General features: G+C 42.9%; 1 protein-coding gene across 1 annotated transcript in view; it reads left to right on the top strand.

Moving 5' to 3' along the window:
- Positions 1–16340, top strand: part of VPS39 (VPS39 subunit of HOPS complex) — a 118998-nt gene that overhangs the window by 37136 nt on the left and 65522 nt on the right. Inside the window, exons 12-19 of the mRNA XM_082275200.1 lie at positions 77–219; positions 993–1136; positions 3756–3897; positions 3989–4075; positions 7129–7202; positions 8641–8739; positions 14646–14745; positions 15884–16033. Of these exons, the coding sequence (XP_082131326.1) occupies positions 77–219; positions 993–1136; positions 3756–3897; positions 3989–4075; positions 7129–7202; positions 8641–8739; positions 14646–14745; positions 15884–16033 (939 nt within the window). The remainder of the gene's footprint in view (positions 1–76; positions 220–992; positions 1137–3755; positions 3898–3988; positions 4076–7128; positions 7203–8640; positions 8740–14645; positions 14746–15883; positions 16034–16340) is intronic.

Below are 16340 nucleotides of genomic sequence, written 5' to 3'. Positions count from 1 at the left end.
TGGCTTAAAGAATTTATGTTCAAATGTGAAAAAAAATGTATTTGCATTACTTATTTGTGTGATTCTGTTTTAACAGATCCTACGCATGTTATTGGGATGTATCCAGATCTGCTACCTTCTGATTACAAAAAACAACTCCAGTACCCCAATCCTGTACCCTTACTGTCAGGAGCAGAACTAGAGAAAGCCAATCTGGCTCTCATAGATTACTTGACCCAGGTGAGAAGGTCAAAGGTCAATAGGAAAAACAATCTTGTAGTCATTTTAAGATGTACTCTATCAGTTTAGTATGTTTGTTGGTATTGAATCCCTTTACCTTGTCACACTACGTATAGAAAACCATGAGTAGACATGCACAGTGCGTTGGGAATCCAGTCAAATGAATCAAATGTTTTTTTGTTTCCTTTTAAAAACCATGAAAATCAACAACAAGGGTTTTTTTTGTGTAAATACATACATTTCAAGGCTAAGTTCACCTTTCGTAAATTTTAAATGCAGAAAAGAATGTTAATTTATTATTTTTATTTTGCTCTGCAGACATACGGGCACACAGTTACTGAATGGCAGGAAAAAAATCAATGGACTACGAGAGCCAGCGTCCTCATAGCTCATTGAGTACTACAAGCTGCCGACCGACAGTACTTCGTTCATTCATTCGCAGAACTCTGTGAATGAATGATGCGACCGTGTGGGAGGAGCCCCACAACACTGCACTGTATTAAATTGTGACAGCAGGTGCAGGCAGAAGATCCCCTCCCCGCTATCACAGGGAGGGGGTAGTGTGAGGAGAGGAGGCAGGAGCTGGAACATATTACATGTTCTACCCTAAATAAGGGTAAAACATATAACACGTTCCAAAGGTTAACTTCTTTTAAGCGTAGGTTTTGAAGCAGAGCATTTTGACTTGCATGCAATCTGTAAAACTGTTCTAATACACTGAAAACTTTGTGATTTGTTAGTTGGTCTTAAGCATTGTATTCTTAAACCGACAGAAAAGAAGTCACCTAGTAAAGAAGCTGAATGATACTGATTACCACTCTACAACCTCTCCACTTATGGAAGGGACTCCAACCATCAAGTCAAAGAAGAAACTTCTCCAGATTATAGACACCACTTTGCTCAAATGCTACTTGCATGTAAGTCCTGAAAACTATCACAGTACCTGCAAAACACTTGTTGATTTACACCTTCACGTTCTATTGTGCTGCATTAATGCATATTAGCAACACAGATACACACTTAGTGTGTATTGCAACCCATGTGCATTAGCTTAGTGCGTTGCATGGCAGTGAAAAGTTAAAACTGCATACCATATGCACACAATTAGAAATCTGTAGAAGTGAACTCTTATGTGAGGAAACCTGATAGGAATCAAAAAATTAATAACTAAAAAAAGAAAAAATTGAAAAGAGTTTGTGCTGTAATGTTAACAGTCTGTGTATGAATCTCCACTGTTGAATTTTATATTATCACTCCAGCACTTTGGGCTTCCGACTGCATGCAATAGTGCGCACCGTACACCAGATGGACTCTCACCTCAATAATATGACCCCCCCCCCCCCCCAACCTAAGTTGGGTCACAAGGTGCTTTCGTCCTGCTCCTGGGGACTGGCTCCGTTCTTGGTTCTAGGGATATAATGTGGGCACTTAGATTTTCCTATGGCTTTTCCTATGGTTTTACTATACTTTACTATATATATATATATATATAATGTGTGTGTGTGTGTGTGTGTGTGTGTGTAACACTCCAGCATCAATGTATGTGTCCCTCTGTGTTTGTATCTCCACTGTACCTCTATGTGCTGGTTTTGTGACGCCAACACATTAAGGTACACACTGATAACTCTCATCAGTGGCTAATAAGCCACTGATCAAAGCTATTTACCTATAATGTGACATCCCTGAGGCCTTGTTCACGTGTGGCATACTACAGCGACACTGTGTTTAGGTGTATGCAGGCAGTCCTATTGATGTCAATTGGGACACAGTGGCGTGCATTCCTGTATAGGCAGTCCCATCCGTAGCAACTAGGATAAAGCGGCTGCAAGGACACAGCCACTGTTCTGACCTTGACATCCATGTGAGTGCATGTCCCTGAACTCACACTGTATCTGTGTTTGGGGCCATGCACCTACACCCACACAGATGTCAGGTCGGTCCTTGCAGCCGCTGCGTCCCATTTGACATGAATAGGACTTCCTACACAGGGATGAACAGAACATGTTTGCATCCTCATGCAGGCAAATACGGCCCTCCATGGGTGTAGGAGGCTTTATTATGAACTATTTAAATTATGTTTGTGTGCAAATAAGATTTTATTGTGGTGTTTTTTTTTTTTTTTTTGTGAAAATAGCTATTTGATAAAAGTGCAACTATTTTGGGGCCCTAAAAAATCAGTAGCACCCTTTTTTTTTTTTTTTTTTTTCTACTGGACATGTGCTTTCAGAAAATAGATGGTTTGGGGGGTCTTTTACAAACGCTGAAAGCTGTAGGTGAAAAATAAAAACCTCCCTGATTTTTAGAGAAATTTTTGGTTATTTATAGCTTTGCATACGTTCAATTGTCACCATTTTGCATATTTATTTATTAACTCAATGTAGGATAAGCTTTTATATTTAGTAGGGATTTTGCAGGAATTTTGTAAAATTTGCTGTGTTTGTGTCTGCCAATAATGATTTTAGTGTATTTTTTTTTTTGATAAACAATTTGCTCAAATATTGTGGGGCCTCAAAAATCTGTAGCACCTTATCTTTATTCTACGCGTCATGCTTTCAGAAAATGTATGGTTTGCGGGGGGTCTTTTACAAATTGTGAAAGCTGTAAAGGGGGGGGGGGGGAGCAATGTAAAAATGGTCTGCCTACCTGAGTGAGCCATGACTGAGCGCTAAGGGCGCATATAACACGTTAACCTTTATTTGTGTTTTTGGACATTTGTTTTATGGACTTTCTGAAATAAAGGTGATTTTACTGCCTCTTTTTTGCTCATTGGTCTGGCTGTCTGGTTTAAAAGTGGGGTGAAGGGCCTGGCAGTAAAAGTTTAAAGAAACAGGGGGGAAGCTGTGTGCTTAACGTTCTTCTTGGACAAGAACTTGGTCTCATGACCAGTCACTCATGTAGCGGGCCTCTAAAATTTGTCCCTTATTTTGTATGAATGAGAAATTGTTCTGCTACCGAAAATTGCAATTAAATATTTGATGTAGACAGTAGGAGAATTGTGTATAAATGCCTTTATTATGTGCCCTATAATCTGGAGATGCATATGTGTCAAGGTGTATCATTATTTCAGCTGTCTAAATAAATGTCTAATCCTATAGCCTAATAAAATAATTATGGCTCCACAAAAACTACAGCCTTTCAAACTAAATTACATTTGAAATTGAAGTTTGAAAGGTCTTTCATTGTGAATGAATCCCATTCTTACTTGTATACTTTGTGAGGAAGAAAAACTGATTGTAAGGAAAATGGTTTTCGGATTTTCTGAATATATACATGTTTGGTTAATCCTTTTATCTTTATCATGGTTAGAATTCTAAAAAAAAAAAAATCTTTAAAAAAAGAAAAACTAATTTAGTTCTGCATATAAGTATAATTCAGCCTTCTATCAACATGCAAGAGAGTGAATCAGAACAGTGTACTGTGTAGAGATTGTGACGCTTCGTTTAGGATGTTGTCAATATACCCTCATATGGAGCAATCCAGTGTATTTACCATGACTGATCACGATTTATAGAGAAGCCTTATTCCTCTTTTACTAGACAAATGTGGCTTTGGTGGCTCCTCTTCTCCGGTTAGAGCATAACCATTGCCACGTGGAAGAGAGTGAACATGTCCTGAAAAAGGCACACAAGTACAGTGAGCTGATCATTCTTTATGAGAAGAAAGGGCTACATGAAAAAGGTGAGTTCTGTGGCTTCATAGCTATGATCCGTAATTATTGCAGTCAGCTATGAGTGAGATTGAGATTACTCTTTTCCTGTTTCTTGTGCAGCTCTTGCAGTTCTTGTTGACCAGTCAAAGAAAGCGAACTCTCCATTGAAGGGCCATGAAAGGACAGTCCAGTACCTGCAGCGGTTGGGTGAGTTAATAATGTGAACTGCCAGCTGAAGTGGTGGTGTTCAGCTTGGTGGAACATTGAAGCAGGGAAATGGTTAAAAGGAAAATATAATTATAGAAACATAGGAGCTACCATTACTGGTTTGTTTGTGTAGGTGCCAGTAGGCTCCAGGGCTTGTGTTAAATGTGGATTTTAAGTGGTTCTAAACCATTTTTTGCTTTAAGGTAAAACACCTTCTGTTGCAGAGGATCCACCAAGCTCCCTCCTCCACGCACGCACATGCGTGCACACACAAACACACACACTATACATTCCTGAGCGATGTGCTTGAGAGCAGCCGCTTTCCTGGCTCTGTCCCTCCTTATTGGGCAAGATTGATAGCAGCGGAAGCCATTGGCAATCAATTCTTATGATGAGTGGGGGTGGGGCAGAGCTGGGCCACGCCCCGCTGTCTGTGTCAATAGACGCAGACAAGGCAGCGTGGGAGTGATCCCGCATGAGTGCTCTTATATAACTTGGCTTTCTAAGATGGCACTTCTGTAGGGGAGGAGCCGAAAGCATCGACGGGGGGCTCCAGGAGTTCAAAACCATTACACAGAGCAGGCAAGTGTACATAGTTAACTAAAACTAGAGCATATTCCCAAGTGCCACAGTAAAGGGGGACCACAACCAGGTAATGGAGAGGATCCAAACAAACAGGTGGCCGTTGACAAGAAGTAAACTATAAAAAAGGAGTTGGAGAGACCAGAAGTCCCCCCAGAAAAAGAGTCAACTAGGGACACAGTTGTTGAAAAATCAAAAGGTATTAGCTTTATTATACGTGGAGGAGGAAAAGTACTGGATTTACAGAATGGAGTCACTTGTGCCCTGGGGACTAAATGTGGAATTCAGTCTACAACCTTTTTTGGAACCCTAGATTGTCATTCGCCCTCCCTCTTGTGGGTGACTACTGTTTTGTGGAATACTATATACATGTCCCCTGCCCTGATGGTTATATCTAATGTGTATATTTCCTACAGTCAAGGAACTTCTACTTCCATATGTGATTTTTCATCTTATTGTAGGCAGTTGGAGATGGGTATACTTTCCCTCCTATATATAGGACTGTGGCTGTTCATTGACATTTTGATGTTCCTGTTCACTTCTTCTTCCCTGTTCTCTTATTCTTACCTCCCTTTTTCCCCTTTTTTCCTTCTTTCCTTTATTCGTACCGGTTTATTGTCTCCCTCTGCACTGTAGGTGGACCCAATTTGTACTATGGATGTACTCATATATTCATGTTTGTGTGCTTTTGTACAACCCCTATTGGGGACTTAATCCCCTGTTGATATGTAGAAGTGGTCTAACCCTAGTGCAGAGGGGGATGGTCGACATGCGGGAGAGACCCTCCATGTATGTGTATATATTCATGTACAGCCCCCTTAATACATGCGATCATATGGACAGCCACTCTATATCCTGTTTAAACTTGGTTATAGCAATAGGTAATGGTGTCCGGAAAATATATATGTGCATCATCTACAGAAAAACCTGTTCTTTTCCTGTATTTTGTTTTAATATTTTTAATTGTAAAATCTGGCCAATTTTGGCCTATGTTTGCTTTACTTTCCCAGGAGGTGAATAGCCTTCTGTCTGTGGCATTCACTTCTATGGAGAAAGGAATGACATTTGTGGGAGCATTATATGGGTCTACTCTCACGTTTTGAGTAAGGACATCTTGTGGCCAAAATTGTGTATTGCACGTACTTGATTATAATTACACCTGGATTTAATCAATGGGCCTCTATAAATATCTGTCTAGATCCTCCCACTGTTAGCTCTGAGGAAACTGGCTTGTTGCCAGTGAAACGCGTCAGCGTCCACATCATCAGTCTTCATCCAATGAAACAGTGACCATCGGGCACTGTACGGCTGGAGTTATTGTGTCCCCCCGCCCCCTACGTCCGGCGTGACGTCGGGCCGTAATCGGCGCATCCATCCCCGGTACAGGGAAGCACTCAGAGGGGAGAAAACCACGGGGAACACCAATGCCGAAGTGCACCGTTAACAGGACATTTGGGTCCACACACCCCGCGAAGACTCCTATGGCTCACTTTTAAGGACGGTAAACCACATATTGCTGCTGCTAACAGTCTTTTACTGATATCTACCGAGTGAACTTGTCTTCTACGCAGTGTATGGTTTACCTGGGAACTTTCTAGATTCAGCAAATCCCTTTTGCCTGTTTCCAACTTACCTGCCATTTGTCTCCAGCAGACCCAGTTCCCCTCACACAGGACACAATACCTTTAAGTAATTGTTCACCCCATGTGGTGACCTCATTTATGTGGATTTTCATCTACACTACAGTTATCACTGTTTACTGGCATTGGGACTGTGCAATACCAACTACTTCCCATTTGGTCTCTCGAGCCCGTAGTCCTCTACATCATGATGATTTATCATTCTTAGTCTCTATCTTCAACCCGGGTTGATGTTTTTGCATTGGATGTTGTTTTGTTTTTAATCTGTTTTTATTTATGCTTTGCCACACCATTTCACACTGTTTTTCAATTTGCACTGGCATAAGTGCCTAATAAAGCTAATACCTTTTGATTTTTCAACAACGGTGTCCCTAGTTGACTCTTTTTCTGGGGGGACTTCTGGTCTCTCCAACTCCTTTTTTAAAGTGTACATAGTAAGTCTGGTGGAAAAAATACACAAAGTACATCTAGTTCAACCAATAAAAAGGGAAAAACAAAAGAAAACATTTTTTTTTACAATTCTTTATACACATTCCCATGTTCCCATAGGTCAGCTAAGCTAATCCTCCTCTGGAGGAATGATGCTGTAACCAAATTCCTAGGCTGTTACATACATGAGCAGCATTGGAGGAGGCTTGGAGTGGAATTTTCTCCAGGCAAAGTTAATGTTTTAGCCCATTCACTAATCTTTATCAATCTTGGCAAGACATACATTAACATATTCGGATGTTTATTTTCCAGAATAAGTTTTCTTTAAATACTTCCTAAAAAAATTTGCCAAAAATTTTTGATTAATATTCTCGAATTAGGAACTTTGTGTTGTTTCTACAGGATCAGAAAAACTATCTTTGATATTTGAATACTGTGTATGGGTGCTGAGGGATTATCCTGAAGATGGCTTAAAGGTAAGATATTGGTTTGTTACAACAAATAATAGACTGTGGATCAATAAAAATTCCTGGCTGAAGAAAAGCATTAGGTCCTCATGCACATTGCTACTCCTAAATCACGTTAAGGAGCGTTTTGCGTTTTTTTTTTTTTTTTTTTTTACCAAAGCCCCTGAACTTAACTTAATGAAAGCCTATGTGTCAGTGCACACATAGGCATGCAGCACAGTTTTAGAGGCAGTCAAAGATCCTCTCCTGAACGCAGAAGAATCGTGTTCGGGAGAGGAGCTTTTGGACATAAAAAAACATCAACAGCACCTAAACACTAGGCGCATTTAATACTTCAACATTTATTCATTTCAGTGGCCAGAGTAAATAAAAAATCTGGCCAATGAAAAAAACGCCCAAACACTGCTAACTCACCTAAACTGCTTTTGAAAAAATGCAGCTTTAGGTGAGTTTTTAACGCTGAGTTTTTCTCCTGTCAGAATAAACAGTGTTTACAGTAAACCAGTGTGCATGAAGCCCAAGTCTGAATTCTTCAGTTGAACCAAAGACTAATATACCATATTAATCGGCGTATAACACGCACCTCAATTTAAGAGTGAATTTTCAGGAAACAATCTTAAAGTTTAAATAAAGAACGTTCAAGCAAAATAAGGGTAGTTCAGAACTTTTCTTTCTTTTTTTTTTTTTTTTTTCAAATTAAGTCTCACCAGTGCCCATGAATGCAGCCTTAAGGGCCAGTGCAGTGCCCATAAATGCAGCCTCGCCAGTGCCCATTAGCGCAGGGAGATTACAAAGAATGGGATTTTCCCACTTTTCCAGCGGTCTTTTATCTGAAGTCCCGCCTCCTGGACCAGTTCCTATGATAGATGTCACATGTCCCAGCATTGGACCAGTGTGCTGTCTATCATAGAAGGCGGGACTTTGTATGACAGTGACCGCCGGGTAAGCGGAAGTAATCGAGCGGCGCTCACCCTCCCTTTCCCCCGGCCCTTCTTCTTCTTCTTCTTCTTTCTTCTTCTTCTTTCTTCTTCTTCTTTCTTCTTCGTGCCCATTAGCGCAGGGAGATTACAAAGAACGGGATTCTCCCACTTTTCCAGCGGTCTGTTATCTGAAGTCCCGCCTCCTGGACCAGTTCCTATGATAGATGTCACATGTCCCAGCATTGGACCAGTGTGCTGTCTATCATAGATGCCCAGTGAGGATACAATCGTACAATGCTACGGTGATGGCATATGTTGATCATCTTTTTCTTCTTCTTCAAAATATATTGGCATATAGCAGACACGCATGTTTTGCACTCCATTTTCAGGAGGAAAAAGTGCGTGTTAAACCTGATAAACACGGTAATTTAAAGACTGTACTGTAGCTTTATGTGTATATAAGAACACACTACTGAATTCAATTATAATGACCCTAAAGGATCCCCTATTTAATATTCATGTTACAGATCTTTACAGAAGACCTCCCAGAAGTTGAAAGTCTTCCCCGTAATCATGTGCTTGAATTTCTTTTGGAAAACTTCAGACATCTAGCAATTCCATACTTGGTAAGCATCAAAATTGTTTACAAACTTAATTTGACCAGTCCAGCTCCAGAAGGTTTTACCCCCTTCATGACCAGGCCATTTTTGCGATTTAGCACAGCACTACTTTAACTGGTAAGTGCGCAGTCATGCAACACTGCATCCAAACAAAATTTCTTATTTTTTCACACAAATAGAGCTTTCTTTTGGTGATAGGTGATCACCACTGGGTTTTTTTTTTTTTTTTTAATTATACAAATGAAAAAAAGACAGAGCATTTTGAAAAGAAAACAGAATGTATCTTTCAATCACTGACGGACACCGCTCCATGTCTTCATAGACCCTTGGGCTTATACTCTTTCTACAGGAGTAGGACTAGGCGGAAACTATTTTGGCTATGCCCCTGAGGCAGTCCTGGGGGTGGGGGGGGGGGGGATGGGGGAACTTCAGTTTTTTTTTTTTTCTGCCTAGTCAGGAGAGTCTTCTTCGTCTCCAGAAGTCGATTTGGACATTACTGTGCGAACTCTCCAGGAGTTTGGATGGACACTGAATTTTCAGAAATCGGCTTTGACTCTGTCCACCAAGGTGGACTACTTGGGTCTGATGCTGGATTTAGCATCAGCCCAGGTGTTTCTTTCACAGACGACACTTCTGAAGTTGCAGAATGCGATTCGGCTCCTGTTGTTCAACCGTTGGTCGTAGCTCAGGACTTGTATGCTAGTGCTGGGTCTGATGATTTCCACCTTTTTGAGGCTGTTCCGTTTGCTCAGTTCCATGCTAGACCTCTGCAAGAGAGATTCTGGCCAAATGGAACAAGGATCCGCTGTCGTTGGACGATCTGATCCTGTTGAGTCGGGGTACAAGGGAGTCTCTGTGTCAGGGCTTACCTTTGTTGGGAGTCATTCAGGCAGAGATTTATGCTCACCCTTGCAAACAAACACAGACCAGGGTGACCAGGTAAGAAGCCACCTGGCCTGTGAGTTTGTGCACGGGGGCTGTGCAGGATAACCAGGTCCAAATACAGGCAAGGACTAGAGCAGGAGAACCGTCAGGTGAAGCCAGAGGTCAGATGCCGGAAACAAACAGGAATTCAGGAACTCAAACAACAGGAACCAAACCAGGAAACCAGAGTCAATGAACTGACACTGCCCTTAGGGAGGGGCAGTGTCTTATACCTTGTTAATTAGGTATCAAATACAGCTGGAGAGTTACTGACAGATCTGAGCCTCTGGTGAAGTCCAGCCCCTTAGTGCTGCAGGCAATACAGGAATAAACAGGAGTTATCCAAAGTCCTGAAGTGGCTCAGAGGCTAGTTTGCAGACTGGGAAGCCAGAAGGACACAGGTTCAATACCTCTGAAAGGCACCAGTGGGGTGGCCACGCCTAGCCGTCTGGCGGGTACGACTAGAACCATGACAGTACCCCCCCTTTAGGGACGCCCGCCGGGCGTGAACATTTTCCTTAGCAGGAGTGGAGCGTCTGGCACGTAATGCCTCCTCGAATAAACGCAAGTCTTTTTTGCAGACTACAGTACCATCAGAATCATAGGTACAGTCTGGTGGTATATCTTCTTCGAGCAGGCTTGAAGTAGTGTTGGTACTAATAAGAACTGCATCTTCAGGAGACAGCGTTGCCTCTTCTGGGGCTTTAGACAGAAGTGTCACAGAGGTCACGTTATCAGGTACCTGAAGGACATTGGTGGTTTCAATCCCAGTGGTCTGAGTACCTTTGGCCATAGACGAACATGAACTTGTGTGACAACAATGTTGGCAATTCACAGACAGAGGTGTATTGCTGACTGGGTATAACTGAACAGCACCCAAATGGAGAGCCCGAGGTCTAGGAGGGCGCGTAGGGCACAGAGAGATAAAGTGCCCTCTTTCTCCACAGTAAAAGCAGAGACCACGGCCTCTCCTCCGGTCTCTTTCATCAGGTGTCAATTTGGTCTTTATCTTTATGAGACCTATCTCCATGGGTTCTTCAGAGTCGGCAGGAACATGGGAAACCTCTGGAGTTTCTCTATGAACAGGTTCACAAGATGACAACATTGACGTGTGGTGTTGGTATTCCCTGTCTCTGGGTATCTTGGATTCTCTGAAACCTGACCTTGGAGTAGACGGTTTTCTAGAGGTCTTACACTGCGAGTCCAATGCAGTCAAGAAGGACACCCAGCTGTCAAGGACAGGATTCTGAGCAAGCAACATCTGGTGTGCCCATGTCTTGATCCATCCAGACAGCAGATTGATAGCCGCACGGACCTTGATAAAGTCACTGGCATATGTCCGAGGCTTTAAGGCAAATAAAATTTCGCAGTCCACCTTAAAGCACTGGAAAGAAGCACGACTACCATTGAATCTCTCAGGCATGACAACAAACGGCTCTGAATATGCAGGTTCCGAGACTGGGCGTACTGTGCCTTTAAGTAACAGAATTTCACGCTGCAGCTCTGAAACAGTCTGGGCCAGTATGGACACTTGCAGGGTTAGCATCTTGCACATCTCTGCTGACTCCATGTTTGGTCAGTTCATTCTGTCAGGGCTTACCTTTGTTGGGAGTCATTCAGGCAGAGATTTATGCTCACCCTTGCAAACAAACACAGACCAGGGTGACCAGGTAAGAAGCCACCTGGCCTGTGAGTTTTTGCACGGGGGCTGTGCAGGATAACCAGGTCCAAATACAGGCAAGGACTAGAGCAGGAGAACCGTCAGGTGAAGCCAGAGGTCAGATGCGGGAAACAAACAGGAATTCAGGAACTCAAACAGGAACCAAACCAGGAAACCAGAGTCAATGAACTGACACTGCCATTAGGGAGGGGCAGTGTCTTATACCTTGTTAATTAGGTATCAAATACAGCTGGAGAGTTACTGACAGATCTGAGCCTCTGGTGAAGTCCAGCCCCCTAGTGCTGCAGGCAATACAGGAATAAACAGGAGTTATCCAAAGTCCTGAAGTGGCTCAGAGGCTAGTTTGCAGACTGGGAAGCCAGAAGGACACAGGTTCAATACCTCTGAAAGGCACCAGTGGGGTGGCCACGCCTAGCCGTCTGGCGGGTACGACTAGAACCAAGACACTCTGATATGGTGGCTGGCTCCGTTCTCCGGCGCTTTGCCTGGGATAATCCTTTCTTCCCCTGTATTGGACAGTGATTTCCAATGATGCCAGTCTGTCCGGGTGGGGAGGTGTCTTGGGAGTATACTCGGGTCAAGGTGTGTGGACTCGAAAGGAGTCCAGTTTGCCGATCAACATACTGGATCAGACTTTCTGTCTCAGTGGACGAATCGTCTGCAGGGATGCCCAGTGAGGATACAATCGCACAATGCTACGGTGATGGCATATGTTGATCATCAAGGGGGCACAAGGAGTGCCCTGGCGGCCCGGGAAGTAGCTGGCATTCTGGGGTGGGCAGAACTATATGTTCCGGCCCTCTCTGCTGTGCACATTCTGGGGGTAGAGAATTGGCAAGCGGACTATCCCAGTTGACAAACGTTGGATCAGGGAGAATGGTCTCTTCACCCGGAGGGGGTTTCATCAGCTGTGTCTCCAGTGGGGGACCCTCGATGTGGACCTGTTGACCTCTCGTCTCAACGTCTCGGGATCCTCTAGCGAATGCTGCAGATGCCCTGGTGGCTCCTTCCAATACAACTTCTGTCGAGACTGCTACACAGAATCAAGGTAGAAGGGATTCCAGTCATTCTGGTGACGCCAGACTGGCCTCGACGGTCTTGGTATGCAGGTCTGGTGAGGCTGGTAGCAGACGTCCCTTGGAAACTTCCTTTCATGGAAGATCTCAGGGTGGAGGCAATTGGAATTGGGCAGCGAGGTACCAGTACGTTGCTTTGCCTGCACAGGCCGCCTGCCCTCAGTACATTGCGGGTGGGGGATCCTTAAGTGGATAATTCAAGCCATTTTGATTTTGGGTTGAGTAGAAATGTTTGTTTTCCACCTGTGTCCTATTAGCAAACTTTCCCTTTTACTTCTGTTCTGTTGAGACCACAGGACAGGGGAAGATATCTTGCATATCTTGGGGAAAAAAATAAAAAATCCCCTCTTGGCTGTCACAGGGACAAGTGTTTCCGTTCTAAAATGTCCCCTCTTTTCCTGTTCTAAAGGCAACTTAGAATTTTGGATTTTCGCTCACTTCCATTCCAGGTGATGGTGGTCAGCAGAAAAAAATGGAGTGAATGTCCTTGATGGGGACACATACAGTAATAAAAGTTTGCCGGGTGTACTCTCTCTACTCCCTCACCACTCTATCCAAAAATAAAATTAATTTATTTGGCTTCAGATGCACTTAAATCTTAAGGTACCATGCACACTTCTCCATTGGGGTACCAATCATTTTCAATGGCACCCCATTTCACTAACCCCACGCACCTTTGACGCATATGTGTTGTAATGCACCCTAAAGCTTGGTAAAGCACTGCCATCTGAAAAACTGCTCCGTGTCTGATTTTTGGTCCGTTAAGGTGCGTTGACAGCCCATTCAAGTATATGGCCTGCCTTTAAGTGATTGTACGATCTTGTGTTTTTTTTTAAACAAAAAATATAACCTACATGTTATACTTACTCCTCTGTGCAGTTGGTTTTGCACAGGGCAGCCTGGATCCTCCTCTTCTCAGGTCCCTCTTTGCTACAACTGGCCCCTCCCTCCTGTCGAGTGCCCCCACATCAAGCAGCTTGCAATGGAGGCGCCCAAGCTGAGCTGCAGCTCCGTTTGTCCATTCCGACACAGAGCTGCCGTTCGGCTCTGCCCCCTCTCTTTCTCTCCTGTTTGGCTAACAGACTTTGACAGTAGTGGGAGCCAATGCCGCCGCTACTGTGTGTAACCCATTCAGGAGGGAGAGTCCCAGACGACTGAAGGAATGGTGGACATCGTTGGACAGAGATGGGGCTCAGGTAAGTATTAGGGGTTGCTGGGGCAGTTGCTACACGCTCATTTAATGCACAGAATGTATTAAGTTAAAAAACCTTCCTGACTTTACAACTAGTTTAATGCAACACAAGTTAATAAAAGCAAGCGCACATTTTAATGACTGCACCAAGATGAACTGGAGTGAATGGGTTTTTAAAGTGATTTTAAAGGTTCGTTTTTTTTTTTTTTTTTTAAATAACAAACATGTTCTACTTCCCTGCTCTGTGCAAGAGTTTTGCACAGGGCAGCCCTGATCCTCCTCTTCTGGGGTGCCCCAGCGTTGGTTCTGGCTCCTCCTTCTTATTCGGGTGACCCCACGGAGAGCAGCTTTCCATGGGGGCACCCATGCGGGCGTGCTTTTGAGTCCTGCTGCTACGTCCATTGACACAGAAGCAGGACTCGCCCCCCCACTCCTGTCTCACTGGATTTGATTGACAGCAACGAGAGCCAATGGCTCCTGCTGCTATCAATCTATCCAATGAGGACCCGAGACAGCGGCTAGAGCTGCTGGGCTTGTGCTCGTCTCCGGAACGTTCGGGTTCAGGTAAGAATAATGGGGGTCTGGGGGGCAGCTGTAACCAAGAAGGTTTTTCACCCTAATGCATTAATATGAAAAACCTTGGGACTTTACAACTCCTTTTAAGGTTATTGGATGAAGACAGTATTTTATCTGCAGACACTAAAACTATAGTTTAATATATTCTGTTACATGCAATATCATGAATTGGTAACTATTATTAAAAATTTTTATTTTGTCCTTGTATTCCTTATATTGTAAAATTCATGTTTGGGTGTGTGGCACTTAGCTATATGTCCATTCCAGCCCTGTTCCATCTACATATTTGGTAGAATTTTTCTGAAGCACTTTTAAAAAATGTAATCTAGAACTGCATTGATGCACTTCCCATCTGTAGGATAGTTTTTTTTGTGGTAATGGGAGCTTCAAAATAGCTTTGCTGAAGCTAAATACAGAATTGTTGCCAGAATGGCTGTGTGACCCTATTCTTTGCACTTTGTAGGAACATATCATTCTGGTGTGGGAAGATAAAGGCCCTGAATTTCACAACTGTCTGATCAAGCTTTATTGTGAGAAAGTGCAGACCTTGATGCAAGCAATAGGTATGTGATCGTAGTGGTATCAAAAGCATAATTTTCATGTAAAATATCTGCAAGATATCCTATTATTAAAATGGAACTATACTCACCTTGGCTACAGTAATGCAACATCCTTGAGCTCCCTGCTGGCTGCTGCCATCTTCAAGTGGTTGGCTTCTGGGTACGGAATGCCAGCCACTTTCATTGGGTAAACGGGGATAATGTCACTCCTACACATGTGTGGGATTTCTGTTGGCTTCCGCATTGCTGAATTTCTACAGTAAGCTGTGCAATGCCATCATCCTATGCTTAAAAATATATTAACCCCTCCCCCCCCTAAAAAAAAAAAAAATCTAGTATATTACAGCTTACAAATTCCTGGATGTGGTGTACAATTCACCCATTGCCAGCTTTAGCAGCTTTAGACTGATTTAGATGCATTTGTCTAACAAATTGAAGCTGAACATCAGCTAACATTGTATAAGCATTTACAGCAAACTGTTTTTCACCTTTTTTGAGAGAGGTTTTACATAAATAAAAGCTGATCATTGTGAGCACCCCTGTCAGTGTAAATGATTTATCTCAACCCTCTAACTGCTACTTTGTCTGGACAGCTTGGTCTGTTAGTATAGGTTGAAAAATAACAGACCTACTGGTTGGATCACCAGGTGACAAAGAGGGAAAAAAGCCCAAAAAAAAAATAGAACTTTTGCAGCCACCACATCTAAGAACTGGTAAGCTGCAATTTGAACCTTTTTGCATTTTTGGGTTCAATACTGCTTTAAAGGTACAGATTTTTTTTTTGGGCTGTTGTATTACTGATACCTTCACTATCGAGTGAGAAACTAACATGAAAGTCTACAGCTAATGAGGTCTGTCTCCATTGTTCTAGGTCATTGACTCGCTGCATAGTGAAACCAGGATAAGGAGACCACACCTGTAAAAGTAGTCCTTGATGGCAGCTCCCATAGAATTGTATGAATTTCACTTTTGGTAAAATCCCCATTTGAACATGCATTTTATTAGTTATATTCACAGGTGCTGGTCTATACTGATAGTAAAAATGCTCTATTACCAAGGATAATGTGAGATGTTTTACACTACAATCTATACTGTATTTTGTAAATTTACTCAGTGGATCCTCATTGTGTTGTGATTACAGGTCCTGACTTTAATGAAGGAGTCATGTGTACAATTCCTGCAGGCTCGGAGGATGGGGACCTGGGGGAATACCGAGGAAAACTGCTAAATTTTCTGGAAATCTCAAACTGTTACCAGCCTGATAGACTGATCAGTGACTTCCCATTTGATGGTGAGTTGGCCTTGGGTCTTTGCAGCTCTACAGCTGTTGGGTACTAAGTGACCTTTGTTTTTTAGATTTTCTGTATTCTCCAAAAATGTTCCAGGATCTTGGTGTGCCATGAGTGCTAATCTAGGTTAATCGTAACAAAGCTATAGGTTAGGACTATACTTGCAATTAAATCTCTTCACAAAAAAGATTTTAATGACTTGTTGCCCATAGTCTCATTAGCAGCACGTTGACTTAAAGTGGTCCTTAAGGCAGAAGGGTTTTTTCCCTTAAAGCATTCATTCTCTCCGCTCCACCCCAACCCCCCCCC

The sequence above is a fragment of the Pelophylax lessonae genome (genome assembly GCF_965119305.1).
Source record: "Pelophylax lessonae genome assembly, chromosome: 13".
Lineage (NCBI taxonomy): Eukaryota > Metazoa > Chordata > Amphibia > Anura > Ranidae > Pelophylax > Pelophylax lessonae.
This window is presented reverse-complemented; position numbering and strand designations above follow the sequence as displayed.